Source organism: Pieris rapae, chromosome 21 (genome assembly GCF_905147795.1).
Source record: "Pieris rapae chromosome 21, ilPieRapa1.1, whole genome shotgun sequence".
In the NCBI taxonomy this organism is placed as follows: Eukaryota; Metazoa; Arthropoda; class Insecta; order Lepidoptera; family Pieridae; genus Pieris; species Pieris rapae.
The window spans coordinates 7783435-7804790 of NC_059529.1; the positions used below are offsets into that span (position 1 = coordinate 7783435).

General features: G+C 31.6%; 1 protein-coding gene across 4 annotated transcripts in view; it reads left to right on the plus strand.

Annotated features, from left to right (window-relative positions):
- LOC110993955 (potassium voltage-gated channel protein Shaw) overlaps positions 1-20724 on the plus strand; it is a 55108-nt gene extending 34384 nt beyond the window's left edge. For 2 of the 4 annotated variants that reach the window (XR_006750911.1, XR_006750912.1), the window contains exons 4-10: positions 1870-1987; positions 9230-9424; positions 10396-11076; positions 11483-11618; positions 13434-13559; positions 14158-14349; positions 15456-15539. Coding sequence is in view for 1 of the 4 variants with exons in the window: in XM_045632929.1 (XP_045488885.1) it covers positions 1870-1987; positions 9230-9424; positions 10396-11076; positions 11483-11618; positions 13434-13559; positions 16376-16704 (1585 nt within the window). In the remaining 3 variants the exon portion in view is untranslated. Of the gene's footprint in view, positions 1-1869; positions 1988-9229; positions 9425-10395; positions 11077-11482; positions 11619-13433; positions 13560-14157; positions 14350-15455; positions 15636-16375 lie in introns of those variants that run through there. The other 2 variants (XR_006750913.1, XM_045632929.1) reach the window with 2 other exon arrangements.
- The last annotated feature ends 632 nt before the right edge of the window (positions 20725-21356 follow it).

The following is a 21356-nucleotide window of genomic DNA, read 5'->3' on the forward strand; positions in this document are numbered from 1 at the left end:
TAATGATTTTGTGATTGTAGGCTGAACGAAAAACATTCAATTATATTATTAATTATTACCTAACGTACATACATTTAAGAGATTTTTCTAAATGTTGTCCACTTCCCATAAAACCTACACGTAACAGACTGATATTATATTTAAGACTAATAAAACACACATTAAAAATAATAAATTAAAGAATTTTTATAGAACAGGGGGCAAACGGGCAGGAGGCTCACCTATTGTTAAGTGATATGTTTAGTGACACTCTCAATGCCAGAGGGCTCGCGAGTGCGTTGCCGGCCTTTTAAGAATTGGTACGCTCTTTTCTTGAAGGAGCCTAAGTCGAATTGTAATAATACACACAGAGTGTTGTTGTAGTAACAAATTCCTATATTTCTTGATAATAAATCCGGTCATAAACGATAAGATTACGTCTTAGTTTGTACCTGCAAAAGAGACATTGATAAATTATCCGAATTCAGTCACATTGTCAGCGGATTATCCCAGCATCGCATTAATATCATTGACAAGGGCAAGATGACCTGTTCGATAGTTCAAAACTATCCGTGATTTACATTTTACGGACGTAATGACAGATTAATAGCCCTTTCTTAACTTTGTTTATAGTTTATGCTGGCGTTACATGTTTGTGTACGGGAATTTAGCTTGTTTCGGTTTGTTTGTAGCTTCCAATTTGAAGATACATTTTAAATCATTCTTACTATTTATAGGTGACTAGTTTCCTTCCTTCAGTATATGAGTTAACTTGTAAGCCACATTGGGGTAACGTAGTATTAATTACAATCATAAAGACATTCAAATATATACAATGAGACAAAAGAAGTTTTATTAAGTATATTAATACTATGCACATCATGAATAGGACGAAGAAGATGACGCCTAGAAAAGGAAGCAATAAGTCTTAGCTGTACATTCTACTTTTGTAAAGGAAATTAAACGAGCTTATACTATTATTATTACTAAGCAAGTATGACCATTGTCCGCCCTAAATTCTTACAACACTGCTTATTCAGTAAATTTAAAATTACAAGGAAATTTCAAAAAACACACAATACTTAATATAAAACGTGCCCAATGCGCTTACTCAGTTAAAAAAATGTATCTATATGCTTAAACTAAATAAAATAAGTTACAAGTACATTATATCAATTAATGTGTATAATTCCTTTTAAAAAAATTTAACGACTAGCGATTTCCATTAAGGATTTTAAATTAGAAAAACTCGAGAATTAATTAACTGGGAGCATTCTAATCGTCGATTCCTTTCAATATAAACCACTTCCGCTTTTAATTTTAACGAATTGCGGGTCGAATTGCTTGCGAAGTTTGTTTTATTTACCGGATTGTGGGTAAGAAAATTGCCTGTCTTAATTCACTTCTTAAAAATATTAAATTTTACATTAATAAGTCAATTTAAAAAAAAAACATGTACACGCGTTAGAAGTTACTTAGTTGCTACTACTTAGTTGTAAAAATATAAAAATCTTTTATAAAATTTTATTAGAAAAATACGACAATAACAATAGAAAAAAGGTATTTAATACATTAAAAGTTTTATTAAAACGCATTATCTAGTTAAATATAGTTTATTTAAATATCATAAAAACACTAAAATGTTGGCCAATTTCAGCGTGTCGGTTTTGGGTGACGGTGTGTGTAAAACACACTCTACTAGTAGTAAAAATTTACTTTCATAATTTTGCCCTAACAGGAAAAAAAATATAATTTCAAAAGTAATATGAAAAAAAATATCATATATGTACTTCCAAAAATATCTTAATAGTAAGTAGACACACATACAAGCGCTTTTGTGTTGGTACATCTCTCCATGTGTTGTAGAATTAAATTGTTATATCTTTACAGGACGGGAAAGCTTCATTATCCAACGGATGTGTGTGGTCCATTGTTTGAAGAGGAGCTGGAGTTTTGGGGCTTGGATGCGAACCAGGTCGAGCCGTGTTGCTGGATGACGTATACACAGGTATTTTCTCAATAAATTGACAAAAATACTACGTTTCGCTTAAATATTATATGTTAAGCAATGCAATGCAGTGCAATTTCCCCGTACTAGACTATGTAAAGTTAGTAATTCTTTTTTGGGGAAAGGGATACAATTTTTTTAATAAAATCCCAGAGGCTCTTTTATCTCTGCCTTTTAATAAATTTAAGAAATGTGTTAAAGAAAAGCTGTGTAAAAAGGCTTACTATAAAGTTATTGATTATCTAGTTGATAAAAGGGCCTGGGACTAGTGCTGGGCAGGCTGCCTCTAATTAATTTGATATATTTGTTTTAAATATTGTTTGATGATTTGCTTTTTTAAAAGAGTACCGAGAGTTTTTTACGCCGGCTTTTTCTCTCGGCCTACACCCTCTGTATTTGCCGATGAGTAGGGATGCCTACAAGTTTGAATTGATTGACGTGGAATAAGTGATACCTAGAAGATCTTATGTTCCAAAATAAACGTATTTTATTTTTTTTATTTTAAGCAACCCTTTTTAATAGCTGCATACCATTATATCAAACATTTTTTTGCTACCCTATTGAAACTGTTCACTTTTTCGGAATAAAAATATAAGTAAATTTTAATTTATACTCATATTATAAAGAGCAAATATTTGTATGTATCTTTGTATCGAATAGGCTTAAAAAGTACTGGACCGATTTCAAAAGTTCTTGCACCATTTAAATGCTTATTAATATAGGATCCGTACTAAAATAATGCTACCCAAGACGTAAAAAATTTCAAAACCATGATGATAGAATAGAAAAATGTTCCACAACATTAAAGAACATATCAATATCTACAAATAATGTTTTAAACATAAATGTCCACCCGTGCTAAGCCGGGACGGGCTGTTCTACTGTGATCTGGCGACCAAGTTCGCTCGGGTGACAGATTAACAACTCTTTGTATTTAGCTGCCAGTTTCCGGATTTCCTCTTTAGTGTTCCTGAACTTCGTCATTGGCTATATACCATGGTGCTTTTGCAATTGCTCTAAGGATCTTGTTCTGGTGTCGCCGGAATATTTAAATTTATTGCCAGTTCTTCACGTTCGTTCTGCGACTGATTCTGATCTGATTTGAGAACTGGCACTAGTTTTATATATATTTCTTTATTGAAGTTTATAAGTGTACATTGTGTTACCTAGATTAATAAATTCTATGCAGTAATACGGGTTTCAGCGAAATACATATAATCACTACATAATATTAAAAAACCATGTATGAACGACGATGGACTTATATCGACGCCTCAATCTGAACATGTAATAGTAGGTAAATATAAAATAAAATTGTAGTTAAGACAGAATTTACAAAATTAAATCCATAAAAGTATCCATAGCCTACAGCCAGACAAAGCTCGAAGACAGCAACGCATCTTATATTTTATTTTCAAGCATTAAAAATAGAATCGTTTTGTGTCGCGCAAAAGTCGATTTAAAATGTGCCTGGAGCTCTTGGAGACTGCGTAGTCTAAGTTTTTAAACAACATCTCGTGACGGCTTTGTGTTTTTACGAGCTGTCTCTGACTTCGTTTGCGTTATATGCGATAAAGGCGGCGCTATTGTGATGATATTAACCAAACTTGTTTGGTTTATAAGAGTTTTAATTACGAAACATCTTAACGTTAATTGATATTTCAATAATATTTATAAGAGAGTACGTTAACTAATTAGAGTAAGGGTCCGTTTTACAATGTATGGATACTAAATAGCTATGCACCACATAAATTATTTGGAAGATAAAAGTTCCGTATAAGATACTTCGCGTTTCATGAAGAATAGCGCTATTTGACAGTCGTGAAACGCAAAAATACTGTTTATCCTACCAATAAGTAATAAATAGCTTATTTGGAACTTATCCTGACATTGTGAAACACTCCCTAAATGTCACAAAAAGCCGTAAATCTGAAGTTAGCTATAGTCAACATTTTAGTTTCTTCTGTTGTAAAAATTATTGAAAAGATTTCTATCTTATTACGCCAAACGCCACACGTTTTTTTTTATAATTTTGTGCTGCACTATAAAATATGTGTATAATTATAGTTATGTTAGCAATTGGATCGTGGCTAATTATAGACACTAATTTCTATGAACCATGCCTTATAATTTTTTTTGTATACTTCTTATTTAGTTCAAATATGTTATATTGAATACTATATATTATATAGAACGAAATAAAAGCCCTTAATCAATGGAACAGCACTTACAACTATGTCCATTATGTACGGAATTCTCAGAGGTTGTCATCCACAGCCCGGAATTTAGATTAGTTATAAATACACGACAAGCCAAGATGTCATACACATAACGATAAAATTGAAAATGTTCTTGTAATGTGTGACATAAATTTATTTATTAACAATTCAAAGTCAAGATAAAAATAACTTTATTCATATAGGTAAACGAGTACACTTAAGTACGTCAGAAAAAAGATTAATTTTATTCTAAATTTATATCTACTTTTTAATTTATTCTAAATTTATATCTACTACCACATCGCAAGGCAGGGGCGTAAAGCAGGCAAGAAGAACTGGCAAGAAATTGAACGCCACTCTTTTTAATCGCTAAGTTTTGATTTATAAAAAAGCTTTATTGATTATTTTACATTTGACAAGAGATTAAATTTATTCAGTGATAATTCTCTTATTTCCTTGTGTTTTCTGTGTGCTGTGTGTGAGAGCTCCGTTTCTTACTTTTCGTATTTTCTGATTTTCTAACCATATTTAATGTAACCTAAATTTTAAAATAAGTACATAAAACATGAATAAATATCGACGACTTATGAAACATCTCCAGCGAATAAAATTGTTAACGTTTTTGCGTTGCCCACAAGAAACGCAATTACTTGCAACCTATTCCATGTCGTAGCACATACTCAATGGGGCTTCTACGCCGTAGATAATTTTTTACTACGACACGTACGTACGCCGTTTACTTTGTTGAATACTTTTTATAAGTTGTTAATATAAAATGATATATTATACAAATCCAGTGGCTTAGTTACCACACATGTTGAATTTAAAGATCTGAATTTTTTGATCTGATCTGAAGAGCTGAATTCGATTCCCGATAAAGCTGTATCTATTATGCCGTACCATTTAATTGTCATGAAACTTCAAACAAAAAATTTATTGCACTAAAAAGCTAATGTACCAAACAGTGCATGGTTTCTTTAATTTAATAAAAATTAAAACGAAAAAGCATTACTCCTTACTCAATATAACTACGTAAAATACACTTAATATCTTAATATATTTCTAAGTTACATTTACAACATCAAAGTATTTAATAAAACAAAGTGAATTGTCAAATTGTGACAGTAACATATAATTATATATATGTTTGTTATATATATAAATAAATAACCCCTATTTTGTTTCACCATTACCTTCGTATCAATAAGCGGGATATTATCCCAGTCGAGATCGTGAACTATGCATGCGATGTTGAGCTGCTAGTTCGATTAATAAAGGAACTCGTTTGGTCCTCATAAAATACCTCGTAAGTATTGATTTTGCGACTCTTGTTAGGGCTGGCCATTGTCACTGATATTTTTAAATTACTAAAAGTACTGAAGCATAAAGTCAAAGTCAAAAATCATTTATATAGGTAACACAATGTACACTTATAAACGTCAAAGAAAAAAACATATATAAAATGCTTCTAATCTAACAATTTCTGCCAGTTCTCAAATCAAGGGCCTAGAACGCAAATGAAGAAATGGCAATAAACTCTCCACCACTCTTTTTAATCGCCAAGTTTTTTTTTGTTGTTTTTAAGCTGCAACCATTATACCATATTCCAAATGACATCTAAAGCAATAAATAATAATAGTATAAATTAAAAACTAAGATTTGTCTCAGATTGTCAAAGATCATCTATCAGCAGGTGGTGAAATGGAGGAGCACGCACTTACAGTCTCGTGGGATATTATTTCATATTCTTCTTATCTTAAATGGAAAATGTATCATGTTGCCAGCGAAATCACTCCTTTTTATTAAACGGTTTTATTAAGCTCACCCCGTTTGTTTTATTCTTTCTTGGGTCAAATTTAGTAATTCAAATTTCACCCTCTTCCTGTCAACCGATTAATCTGTCTTTTTTGTATTTTAGTCGTATTAGTTAGTTGTATGTGTGTAATTGTAGTTTTTTAGAATCGCCATCACTTTCGCATTCTACCAAGGAACTCAGCGAATTACCAATTAATAATAATATAAATTGTTTGCAACAAATGAGTTTTTTTTTAATTATTTTCAGTGAGACTTTCCTGTTATTGTATATTACTTCATAATTGAAATTGCAACATTATAGTTATTTTGACTTCCATATACTTCTAAAGATGTTTTTCATTTGACAAATAAGGCTTTATACAACATCTTCTGATAGTATTATTATTTGAAACTTTTCATTTGGAAATTCTATTTCTCTTACTTTTTATTGTTAACATTTTCACTATTTTTCTTTTGCTTGAGCTAGCACTATTCAATAGTGTAAAAGATTTATAAGAAAGTCTTCTATGAATTTCTCCAAACACAAAAAAAAATTAACATATAACAAAACAATAAACCTTCATTTTTTATATTATATAAATATTATTAACTACAAAAATTAAAATACAATATATTCTCCCTATATTTAATAATGAAATTCCGTATCATTTAAATGTCACCTTCATACCTAACATCTGTATGAAATATCCTCATATCTGTATTAAATAAGTATTGGAGCCTTTTCCAACAAAAAGATCTTTGATATTGATAGTCAATCCTTACACTCGAACAATATCGAGAGTTACTATGAAGGCCTCGTTCAAAAAGAATTTACCAAAAGGACAAAAAGCCTACAAACGACTTTGTACTACAATGTTTTTTCGTTGCAAGCATCTCGTCAATTGTACTGTCGATTTTAACAAATTATTATTTTAGTAAGGATTCAATAAAGCAAGCAACATACTAGTATTTATATTCTCAGTTTAAAATTTATTTTTGAGATATAATCGCACGGAAAGCACAGCACAAAATTTCACAGTCACATATATTTTAGCTTCCAAATGGTGCTTCTACTTGCTGCAAATAAGAATGAAAACTATTTCAATTAAATGTAAGTATGTTGTAATAATGTAATGAAATAATGGTCTTTATTTATTCATTTCACCCGTGTCACCTCGTATCCTCTAGCATTGAGAGTGTTCATGGGCTGTGGTATCACTTGTAAGCTTTTGCCCCCTGTTCTATAAAAAAGTCAGTGAAGTAAAAAAACCTTACCTTGCATTCCCGGCTACATCTGTCTGTCATTCATTCGCGATACATTTCTTCGTAGGTTTATCGATTTTTATGAAAGATTTTATTGTATGAACTATAAGGGTTTTATATAAATTAACTGAAATATTGTTTTATTGAAGAAGAAAACAAAATGTCTTGCTTATCTACGAGACCCACGCTGTTATATCGTCAGTAGAAGTCCAGTCACACTTTAATTAAGACCTAATATATTATACTGTTTTCAATTTGTTATTATAAAATGCTTAGTAGCAGCCCTAGTTCCAGCCTGGAGTTTCATACAGTGAGCAATTATGCAACGCGGCTTAACGTACGCTTCGATTACTTTGTTAAATATTAAAGCTTTTATCGAAACTTATTACAATTTTATTTATTCAGCGTTTTAATTACTTGCCCATGAGTATTTCGATACAATTACTTTATACGATTTTCTTAAGTTGACTTGTTTTATAATTCAAACAACAAATCATTTTACTATCTACCAACTTCTAATAAAATACCCACTAAAATGTATTTATTTTTATTCCTTCCATTATTAATTATACTGGCAAAGTTTTAATTATCGAACGGTTCTGATTGCTAGGTATCTTATAATATATTAATAGTAGAACTGAAGAAAACAATTTTTTACCGGATTGAAGCTTTGTATTTTTATTGTAAACTTATAATTATTTTACATAATTTTATCCGACGTTTTGCGTGTACTAATGTAGTTTTTTTCTACAAACGTAGAATAAGGCGATATATAAAAATTTTAAAAATACTTTTATGTTGTTAAGCCAAAGAAGTATAAATGCGTGTTTTTTAATCAAAGTCGGTATTTAGTTTTTATTTACTTTTAAGAATTATATAATCGTGCTTGCTGGCGACAGGGTACAGTGGAAGATGCGACGCCACTAACACGGCCTACAGAAATGTTAGTTTCCCAACTATGCTTTCATTCATAATTACTTTAAATTTTACTATTATTTATTCATTCTGATATTTCCTATCATTGTTCTTCGTAGCACGATACACATCAAGATAAATTATCGAAAAACTGACTTCGTATTCTGTAAATGTTAATAATGGAGTTAATTACAGAATAAGCCTTCCGATTCATAATTCAGGATTAAGGATCAGCCTTCTATGCTGGACACACCCTGGATTTCCTCACGATATTTTTCTTCGCCGTACAAGGGAGTGTTAATTGCGTACATCTAAAATGGTTTCCATTGGTTTGAACTGACAACTCCAGAGATGAAAGTCGCATGCTGAATCCACAAGGCCTATTCTGCTCTAAATTCATATAAATACGCTTTTTGACGTGGTAAAGATAGAGAGGCGTAGACGCATACATATTTATTATAAGCCCATTAAGAACGTTGTGGATTCATAAAAATATATGAAAGAAATAAAATGTTTATAACCTCATATTGAGCCGTCATGAGAACCCAAAAATTATATGAAACATGAAATATTATTGAAAGTAATAAAATTCATTGGAATAAATTTCCATTGATATAAAATATATCATTCGTATTCAGCAGTATTGAGTAGGTAAAAAATCAGTCAATAAATTTATTATTTTCCATTTTGAAGGCGCAGTTTGTCCATCCGAGACACCTTTATTTATTTCAGTTTTTTTTTGATCCTTGTATGATCCTTTAACAATCTTATAGGTGATCAGCCTCCTGTGCTTCAACACACACTTTTTGGGTTTGGCAAGCCGGTTTCCTCAGGATGTTTTCCTTCACCTTTCGAGCGAATATTAAATGAGTACAAGAAACAAAGGCTTTTAGTGGCTTTACCCGGGTTCAAACCTACGACCTCTAGGATGCAAGACTGCAAGACTGCTCAATTAAAAAAATCCTTTAAATCAATAATTCATTTAATCCTTTAAAGCTACGTGTTATAATATATAAGGTTCTATGTATCAATGTTACTGTTATTGTTTTAGCACCGAGATACTCAAGAAACCCTGGCTGTGCTGGACCGTCTGGACCTGGATACGGAGAAACCGTCTGATGAGGAGGTGGCTCGCAAGTTTGGCTTCGAAGAAGCCTACTACAATGGGACAGTGTCATGGTGGCAGCAGCTAAAGCCCCAAATGTGGTCCTTATTTGATGAACCGTATAGTTCTAATGCTGCTAAGGTAAGAATCTGATGATGAACAATGAAGTTGGAATAGTCTCCGTTCTATCAGTATCAGGTGTCTGAAAGAGTCTAACATACAAAATTTCTGAAACTCATGCAAATATTCATGAATTATAATTATTAATTATCATTTAATACCTCCACAAAAAAGTAATATCCGTAAAAATTAAAATAGTATCCTGGCAGGACTTAGTACAATAAAGTCTCATTACAAAAAAAAAATATCTACTCCAAAAAATAACGGTCATAATCCTTTGATAGTTAAATTTGACGAACCTTTATAATTCAAATTAATGTTAATTAAATTATTTTACACCCCGAGGAAGGCTTACTCTTGTTTAACGACGGCTTAAACCTTTTTTAAGGCAATTAAAGTCGGCCCCCCTGACCTACAAGCGGGTTTTGAATTAAAGATTAGTTTGCATCCGTTGAATAGTTGCTTCACATATTTTCTGTTCTTTTCTAGTTTAGATTGTTCTTGTTATATCATTACAGTGTATGTTGTGAGTTATTTTTTAAGGCTAATATTATCTTTGTAAATATCACAAATGCATATAGTTTCTTGGTTTTCGCAAATATGGTTGTTTTTCTATATATTCAATTCAAATCATTTATTCATATAGTTAACACAATGTACACTTACAAACATCATAAATAGAAATATATATGACATGTTTTTAATTTTATATTTACTGCCAGTTTTCATATCAACAGCGTAGAACGGAAGAGAAGATCTGACAATCAACTCTCCGCCACCCTTTACTCTTTCTACACTCATATACAAACAAAATTAATATAAAACAAACTACCAGCTATATATGCTTCTTTTTCCATAAATTTCAACTCAATATTCATCACCGTAATAAAACATCTCAGAACTACGTTATCTACAGGTTAATTTAAACTTTTATTTTTAGTTTAATTTACGAGTTAAATACTAATCTGATTGATAACCTTTTTTCTTTTTAGATAATCGGTGTGATATCGGTCTTCTTCATCTGCGTGTCCATCATATCGTTCTGTCTCAAGACTCACCCGGATATGAGAGTTCCAGTGATAAGGAACTATTCTGTGACGACCGCTAATCAAACACAAAGCTGGGCGTTGGATAAAGTGCAGACGAATGCCCACGTCGCGTTCTTCTACATTGAGTGTGTGTGCAATGCCTGGTTCACCCTGGAGATCCTCGTTCGCTTCATCTCCAGTCCAAACAAGTGTGAATTCATCAAATCCTCTGTCAACATCATCGACTACATTGCAACAATGAGTTTCTACATCGACCTCATTCTCCAGAAGTACGCGTCTCATGTGGAGAACGCGGACATCCTGGAGTTCTTTTCCATTATTCGTATCATGAGACTATTTAAATTAACCAGGCATTCGTCTGGTCTAAAGATTCTAATACAGACATTCAGAGCATCAGCGAAAGAGCTGACTCTGCTAGTGTTTTTCTTAGTGCTTGGTATAGTGATATTTGCAAGTTTGGTGTATTATGCTGAGAGAATTCAAACGAATCCCCATAATGACTTCAATAGTATACCTCTCGGTTTGTGGTGGGCGCTGGTTACCATGACAACGGTGGGGTATGGAGATATGGCTCCGAAGACTTATGTTGGAATGTTTGTTGGTGCTTTGTGCGCCTTGGCTGGTGTGAGTATAATATAGTTATTTACAGTAGAATTCCAAGTGATAACAATTATTTTGTATTTATCATTTCGAACGTTAGTTTTTTGTTTGTCTTGCTTAAAAAGTACTGAGTGGTATTTCAATCTATTTGTTTTACCTGGTAATAATAAATACATATTTATATCTTACTTTACAGTCATAACTATATAAATTTTATTTTAATTTTTTTTATTTACCTTTGTATTTCCATTTAAGAGGCATTAGTCATGGAAAGCCTCGCCTTTCCCAGAACATTTTTACTTGTCACTTAGTTTTTAACTTTCAAAATTTTAATTTTTTCATGTCTGATTTAAATTTGACGCAATTTTACTACATTAAATTGGTTTTATTAAACAAAATGTTCATATAATAATCATTATTATGTGTTCAGGTATTAACTATAGCTCTACCAGTACCCGTAATAGTATCCAATTTCGCAATGTACTATTCGCACACACAAGCAAGGGCGAAACTTCCGAAGAAGAGGCGAAGAGTCATCAATGTAGAGCCTACCAGACCACCGATGCGTAAGCACTTTTTATGATATTTCATATGTTTTTTTTTGCAATATAAGGTAAGTAAGAAAGGGCGAACGGAATATGAAGGAAATAGCCATGGAGCGAGAGTAGGCAAACAAGTGAGAAAGATGTAAAGAGAGTGAGATAGGGCATTTAACTTAGTAATAATTTATTTGCAAAAAAATTCTGACATTGCACTTTGTACACACGTTTATTTCATTTATTCTTTATATTATAGGCCGGTAAACAAATCCATCATAAATATAGGTATTTTCTTAAAACAGTTAAAATTAATAATGTAATTACCCGTTCGAAAGCTAACAAAACAACACTGCCTGGACGATCACGTTTTATGAGCGTATAATTATGACGTTCTTAGAAACATTGTGAAAAGGAAATTCCTTGAAACGTAATAATTAATTCAGAGGGTGCTCTATCCCTTAGTATCATCAAATTCAACACGCGTACAGCATTAATCTCCTTCAACGGTACCATAGAGATTGTTTTTACAGAGGCGTCTGTTTTTGTTTATGCAATTTATATATATGTTTCGTGATGGTTTGTCAATCTTATAGCGATGTGTATCCTACTGTGCCTGACACATACCGTCGATTTTTGGGTCTTAAGCAAGGTTTATTTCCTTCACCGATCGAGCGAATATTAAATGCGCACATAGGCAAAAAGTTTATTTGTGCATAGCCGGGGTTTGAACCTACGACCTGAGGACTACACTGCTTCACGCATTCTTTTATGTTATTAAACATAGTCAACAATCTTAAAATACAAGGCAGGAACAAAGATGGATGAATTTTGATCAAAATTTGTTATAATATTCATGCAACTTTTATGACGATAACTTTCACTGTGATGTAAATAATGTTATAGCTAGTTAGTAGGTAAAGTTAATATTTTTAAAAATCTTTTAAATTCATTTGAAATTCTTTTTGCATTGATATTTACGTAATATGTATGGCCTCATACCTCGTAAGATAAATATTTTGAACAAATCAACAATACAGACACAAAATCGAAGATCGATAGCCTACTAAGATACTAAAATATATCTCCCCATAACATTAAGTATAGTTTACTTATGAATTTACTTGTACATTTACATATATTAATAAGCCTCTTGAAACATAAATATTCCAATTTTAAGCACTTCATAACGCTTCGAAACTTTCGTTTTAAACTGAAGATCTCGTATTGAAGTGAAATATTTTAAGGGGCACTTAAACTTCTTCAAAACTTTATTTCATCTTATAAGAATAAAACAAAAGTTGAGGTGAGGTTATTAAGTTCAATTTTAATATATTATAAAGCAGTAAATAAATATGATTTTTAGAAAATATATATGACTGTATATTATTATTTATTTTAAAAAATACATTTATTTTGGAACATAAGATCATCAAGGAATCACTTATTCCACGTCATTAAATTTGAAACTCTAAACGAATTTATACATTTTATTTCTACAAAGTAATAATATAAATAATTAAATTTTTAAAGTTTGGTCCCAGTGGCAGTGTAACTTTAACACTGACAGCATTTCCTCGCTATATTCCGATACTTATTTCTTGTGCGAGGAAACCAGATCTGGGGTCACCGGTACTATGTCCCGCCAACTTTAATCTTTAATTAGCGCCTGTGCACTTGAACCCCATGGCCCAAAAGTCTTTATTCCAAAGGGAACCAACTCGAAGTATATTAGTAATTACTAATTTTTTTTACTAAAAATCCAGGACGTTAGAGAAAATTAAAATAAAGGAAGTAAATAAAACACGTCATTTCATGTATTAACCTGTTGTTTATAATAATTAGGTGCACCAGGTGCTCCTGGTGCCCCTGCGGGTCCTATGGCTCCAGGGATGGGCCCACAGGCTGTGAACAGAAGAATGAATGCAATCAAAACTAATCATCCTAAAGATATGATGGGACCGAATATGGGTATGTATTTTATATGTATATTACTTCACAATATGCATTTGTACATTCGCTATAAAGGTAATTTATTAAAAAAATATATACATTTAATATTTGTTTAATAAGCTCTAAATATTTAATTGTTATTTTGTATATTTCAAACTTTAACTAACTGATCGTTCTAACTTAATAGTTAAAGCGATAAACTAAGGAAAAATAAATGTGTTATTAATTTTAGAAATATTATTATTAAAATATATTGATTAAAGTTAATAAACTGTACCATTAATGTTTTTAAATAAATTGTTTGGTTTCATCATAAAACATATTATTTTAAAAAACTAACCTATCTATTAAATTAGTAATCACAGATAAGTAATTGTAAATAAATTCTAAATTTAGTAATTTTACAACACACTATCTGTTATTCGGAGACATTAGAACTTTAATTGGCAAACTCAATTTATATACAGAAAGCAATGTGTAAATACAACACCAAATTAATAATGTATTACATACCCAACCCACTTAAGAGCTTAGCATTGTATATAAGATACTGTATCTAGTACGACAGATAAAATTAACATTCCACTAACAGCTTATGCGATGTAATCCTTCACAGATGGTGATCGTAGCGAACTAGAGGCTATGATTCAAACAACACCAAACAACTGCAAAAGAAAAAATCTTAACATGCTTTAAGCTCCGGAAATGGGCTTAATATTACGCCTATACGGAGTCACTAACATAATCACATTGCACTTGAAGTAACCAGCCGCCATAGGTCCCATAGATTCTTCGATGAAACACCAAGGTTTGATTCGGCAGTTTAGATACACGATATTGAATTTAAACCGATTTTAAAGCAATTAACTGATACGTATTACAACATACAACTTCATATTTAAATAGATTCTACATAATAAAGAATATAACTTACGATTTGAAGAAAAATATTTGAAGTCGGTTTGAATTCATGTGTTTGAGAGCTTTGTCATTCATTTGTGTAAAAATAATTAAACGTTATTATTGCATATGAAGCGCCTTACAAGTAAAAATGTATATTAGCGACAAAAACTTTTTAAGTTATATATGACTATTGTAATCATAGACTACAGTCGACGCATTATGAACTGAGGGTTTCGGTCTTAAAACATATATTTAAATATATACATATATGTCTTGCTGGCAGTTATAGGTCTGTATATGTAGAGGTGTAGTTATGTGCGTAAGAACTTTAGACGTGCATATCGATAACGGAATCGTACGATCGATATGCTAAACTATGTTATGTATAAGTAAATATAAGTTTTTAATTTGATAGATAAAATGTTTATTTCGAAACCTTGTTAGGCAATAGATTCTCCATTGTGCCTAATGAGTAACAAAGCGTAAGTAATAAATATTATAACAAAAAATCTTTAATTTATAGAAAAATCGGTCATCTGTTAAGTCGGTGTAGTGACCATAGTTGAACTTCACAACATCATAAGAAAATACTGATCCTTAAATGGAACGCCTCAGAGCGAGGTAACGCCGCATGCATCATGTTTTTCGTGCTCCATCGAATTATAAGGCGTTGTCACGTTAAAAACCAAAACTAAAACGTTAAAAATCACCCTTACTCGTAACGACCAATCAGGAAAGTCAGAGTGCGTGCGCAGGTAGCTAAGTATCGATAATGGGTTGCATTGCGTGCCTGTCACTGACATTTATTACCCGACGACTCCGTTGAAAATCCGTCGACTTTAGTGCCATCCAGTGGTTCACTAATATAATTTATGCAATAATTGCGTTTAATTTATAAGGCTGAATAAGATCGTATGCTTATTATATAGCATGTTTTTCCTTATATAATATTTGCACGATACACACTCACGTACAGTTTTTGCTAGACTTTTATTTAATTTTATATTTCAGGTAACCAAACATCTATATGCAAATCTACACCACAAGCTACTCTCCCCACTTTGAACACAGCGATTCAGAAGTTATAAGTTGCATTATTAATTTAATTATTTTGTTCATATGTTAGTCCAAATTCACCTGCGGGTTTAGTATCAGTAGGTGTTTTAGGTTCCAGCTTTCATTCAAGATCAGGTAAGCTTGCTGTGGGTGAAACTTACCCATATAACGTGTTTTAAACCCCTGTTATTTCCTTTGAAGCTAATTATATTGTCTTTTTGTCTATAGCCTAAACGGCTTGATGGATTATAAATGCGAGGTACAACTCGATTTAGTTCCAATTTTTAACCTCTTCCTTCAATACTATAGATATGTAGATGTAAAATTATGTTGACGAAATCTTGCATGTCTGATAATTATCGGAGAACTAAATTCTGTGATTTATGACTTATTTTCTTTAATCCTTGTAGTCTTTTAGCTTAACAAACACCATCTCTCATCTGGATATATTTAACAAATCAGATATAAATATAACATTTTATAACCTTATCATTAGAATACTTGTCTAAATTAAATATAATATCACAAATCTACAAAGTATTTTTCATTACACTATCTTTACAAACTTTCACAATACCGACATTGTCCTTTGTTTGTGTTATCAGATCCTTTTAAAGTTAATTCGATAGAAATTATAAATGAGATTCAAAACTTTTGTTTCGTTTAGTCCATGTTGAGAATTTCGACGACATTTTGACGACAACTGTTGTCAAATACTAAAGATAACTTCGTAGTGATACCACTAGCAAAGGCATTAAAACTTTCATATCTATACGTGTTGTCTTGCTTTAGGATATGTGTTTTATTCAATGTATTTTGGTGTCTATATCGATTGGATAAATTTCATACAAAACTGTACTGATCTTCTTCCACAGTCGCAAGTCTAATGCCCGGAATGGACTTGACCGTAGCGTCTCGCCTATCACCAGGCCCGCGAGACCTCAGCCCAGCCTTAGCCATTGCCATACCACTCATGAAGTCAGTCAACCTGGTTCCAGCACAGTGTTTCGACAACATGGCGTATAACAGCGAGAAATTGGATGTTAAAGAACCTCAAAATTCTATCGAAGATACTGCATATAAAAACGATGATAAAACGGACGTTAAAACCCCATTACTGCGAGATCATAAAATTGAATCGATGGACGAAACGAAATTAAGAGACACTAAGGTGGAGAAACGGAAATCGTCCGCTTCGACGTAACACAATTACGTAATCCGTTATGGTCTGCAAAATTGTGCGAGAATGTATCAAAAAGTATCACGTTCTGGCTACCACGTGCAACAGCTGGCGGACGTGTAGCAAATACTAATAGTTCTAAAGCTATGTGCAAACTCCACTATACAAGTTCAAAACTAGTTGAAAGTTTCGGGCTTGCGGATCTCGATAGAAGGCTTTTAATTTAATGGTGTTAATGCAATAAATTTCGCCCAATTATTATTAAGCAGCTTACATTGTAAACACGACCAAATCCCTAATGATAGTGAAATTTTCCCATGTAATTTTGTATTAAATGGTTCCATTGTTTTATTGATAAATTTAAAAAGAGAACTCTTAAATTAATGAATAGGATGAATTTGTAATTTTATTTTAACTTAAATTGCAATTCACATTTATGTTTTAGGCGGTTTTAAAGTTTTTAAAGAAATTTGGAACGACTGAACGTAAGTCATGATTGGTCTGACAGTGATAGGTTGACATGTAGTTTATATAGCTCTCCTTTGTATATCCATCGAGCGTACAATTATATTTTTTATAAACAACTAATGGAACTATAATTATTTATTTATTTTGGTATTAATTCAATCTACCTCTCTACCAGACTCAGACTAACACGCCTATACAGTCTGTCTCACTCTAACGCGCTTACGCTACGTCAACAATCTCGTCAGAGAGATGTGAATACGCAGTATGCGTTCTGTTCCACTCTTACGCGTATTGGCCGCACCTATATTACGTCATCGTGTGTTAGGTTTATTTTCATTACGGAATTTCTTGATTCGGTCGCTGCACTCAAAGTCCGCGATAAAATCTATGCAATAGCTTAAAACACATTTTTTTGCAAATTTATTAATTACTACTGGATTCAGAAAAAATATTTTTAAACCAATATTTTTTTCTAGATATAGATAGTGCTTGATGGATTCGATGTCTACTAGTTACAATGTATACCTATTCACATATTTCTAGCTATAGACTTCCTCCTATAAACGCGCTTCATAGTATACAATCGTAGTTAATATAACCATTATTCATATCTTATAACAGTCCATAATGTAATCTTTAGGTAGGCACATTAAAATATCGCGTTCTCGTAATTATTTATTTATCTCTATTCATAATAATAAAGTATAGTTGCACTCTTTCACTAAAGCAATCCGTCTGCCAAATTGTGTTTACGCTGTGACGAAAAGAGATCTGTAAGAACGCTCTATATAAATTAACTGCAATTAGGTTAGGTTATAATTTTTAATTGGGCAACAATTATTTTTCCGTTTTAAGTCTGAATTGTCTTCTATTTTTAGCTGTACATCACAATTTAGACCCACACACATTACTAAGCGTTCTTCATGTTTTGTAAATATTAAAATTTTTATATTCGTCTCACAAAACTAGAAACATATCACGTGCACATGTTACTCTTGGTGTATTTTTATATTTGTAAATTTAATTGTAGATTAACGCGAATAGAGATGGGGAACATTCTGTCAGTTGCTGTAACTCACTACTCCTATTTTTCAGTTTGACAATCAACTTTTGTATATAACATATTCTCCGTTCGAATCTCATTTTAAGTTTGAATTATCTTAATTTTTTCCCCTATTATTCTTGTATTAGTAAATTCAAAATTTGAATTTGAAGTTTACAGTCCGATTTAAAAAAACCATTAGCAGCCAAGTGCGAATGTTAGGAGTATTTTAGTATGTTTACTTTCTAACCTCATCAGAAAAAAGTGAAACCAACACAATTTTTGTTAATTGTCATCTTTCAATAATAGACGTCTATCAAATTGTGAAACGATGAACGAGTTAGTGAGTTGGCGCAAACATTTCGTTGAGTTCGCCATCTCTATATGAATAAAGTACTGTTTTAGCGTCTCAACGTAACGTCAAGGAAACAGCATTATATTTAACCAATGTAGATAGTTTTAATAAAATGTTTTCTAATAGTTCTCAACCTGTCCATGAATATGTTAATGTATCTTGCCTAAATATTGGACAAATATATCTACTATAATCAGAGTAAGAGTATTGTCAACCAACACACCCGGTTCGAAACATGTTCGGCCGTAATCAAACAGTGTCTAAGAAGTAACTTGACGAGAATACCACTCGCTCTCCCGCGTATCAGCGAGTGTGTTCGGCTGCCATAATATGGTAAAAGTAAAGTATTTTTGTAGAAGTAAGTAAAGAATATCTTGTAATTTAACACATATTTTTACTCTGCTTACAGTGTAGACTTTTATAAGTACCCTAATAATTCAATGTTACGCATAAAATGCAATAATTATAGTAGATAGCACGATAATTTAATTTATAAAAAAGTATGTACAGACATTTAGATGTAATTCATGAAATATAACAATATAGTGAGATCTTTTTAATCGAATCATGTTCGTTTTGTACCATTGTAATAAACCATTTGTGGCCCTACTGATTAAAATTTACTATCGTTCAGTATGGACTTTACTATATTACAAAAAAGTGTATTTTCTTTTTTTCATGCTACATTTTATTTCAGATATTTACGTTTGATTGATCGCTATGATTAATGATATTAATTAGCCGTTCAATTAACATCCTAGCCTTTTGACTAAACGGCGCCGTTTAACTAGTGGCCTTAATGATATTCAGCCTTAACATTTGTTACAACATTTAATGCTTAAGCCATTCATACGATAAACTCATTATTTGGCACAAATAAAAATGAAAGAAGATGTATAATGTAAATAAGAAAATATTAGCTATAAAATTAAATTGCTTGAGTCTTATTCACATTATTATTGTCACTACAATCTTTCATTGTACTTATTATTTTTCATGAAACTTTGGAAAACACCATCAAAGTTATGGGTTGCTGACACCACACGATAGTTTGAAGAGTTTCGTTTCGAGTTTGAGTGTAGAAAGTGAAATTAACAATTGACAGGCTAGGCAAGTAATGGAACGTCATCTATCCGTGTCATTAGCCTAGCTGTGTGATCAACTGGCTGAACACCTTTAAGGCCGCTAGTTAAACGGCTAGGCAGTTAATTGAACGGCTTTAATTAAGTTAGATGGCTGCGACATTGCTATAGCGAGGCGAATAGAAGGAATGGGGCAGAGATGTAAACTTGTGTGCCACCCGAAACACTATGGGAATAAAATATGTGGGGATAGAATCAAGTAACGAGTCATCATAAATACCGTAAGGGCCACGAATGATATAAAAATGCTTAAATTGTACAAAAATCATCACGATTTTGAATAATTAACGCGGACCAGTTATGCATACGTATTTATACATTTTCATTATATTTAAGAGTTTAATTTATTTGATTCTTTTTTGGAGAGCCTTAAACAAGAAATTTTTCAGCAACTTCTGCGTAATTATTAAAACATCTTTAACAATACACTAAGTTCTTAAATTAAAATTAAATTGTATATAAAATAAATAATGAATTCTCATTACAAAGTCACAGTAAGATAAAATAACTATATAGTTATTGAAACCTCCTTAGTGATATCGTGGTAGCGCTTTTCATCAGCTCCAGTACTCTGTAACTTGAAGGAGTAATACGGATCCAGATATATTCTGAACAAATGATGTCACGCTATAGGTATTAAGAAAACTGCATTAAAATAAAAATAAAAAATACATAATACAAGAAAAGTTACAACATAAAACAAATTTGCATTGATAACGTCTGTTTCGGGATATTGAACTCTGGAAAAAGTTTTATTTATTTATTTTAAAAAGGCTTTACTAGAAAAGCATATACAAACACAAAACATTCATGTGCTTGATGCACGCATGAGTAGTGTGCACAACATAAAATATAAAAGATAATAAAGATAAAAGAGAAAATAAATTATACAATAAAAATAGAACATATCTTAGAGAGTTTCTTGTTCAAGGCTACATTATAGTTTAATAAAGTTAATTTTATATCTATAATTATGTACATTTATATAAGGTTAAGGGCCTGTTTCACAATGTATGGTTAAAGTGCCAAATAGCTATGCAACACATAAATTATTTGTAAGATAAAAGTTCCCAATAAGATACTTCGCATTTCATGACGTATAGCACTACCTGACAGTCGTGAATCGCAAAAATAGTTTTTATCCTACCAATAAGTAATAAATAGCTTATTTGGAACTTATCTGGACATTGTGAAACAGGCCCTTAATATAACTTGTTAACATTCGCCATTTGAACTGTCATCAACGTGTCTCATTTTCTCTTATCAGACAATATTGGGTTCCTTAGAGGTCATAAGTATCTTTAAACGAAGTCAAATCGATTTTATTCGTAAGGTTTTTTTATATTAATTTACTATAGTAAATGATTTTACAAAAAGCAACATACAAATATATGTAATTTAAAAAGTATTTTTATTACTTACTTATTTTGATTTCTTTTAATTTCGAAATGAATTTTAACAATTATCATTGATATTCATTGTTTAGTTCTATATTACTTTCTTAATCAGTAATAGGTATTAACACTTACAAAATTTCCCAAAACGATTGAACATAGGTACTGAGACACACATATATCCGTACGTTAAAATATAGTGTTTGTGAGAGTAACCTCATGCTGGAAGCATCTCCTCGTAGTATTGCGATGCTGTGCTGTGTGAGAAAGATGCT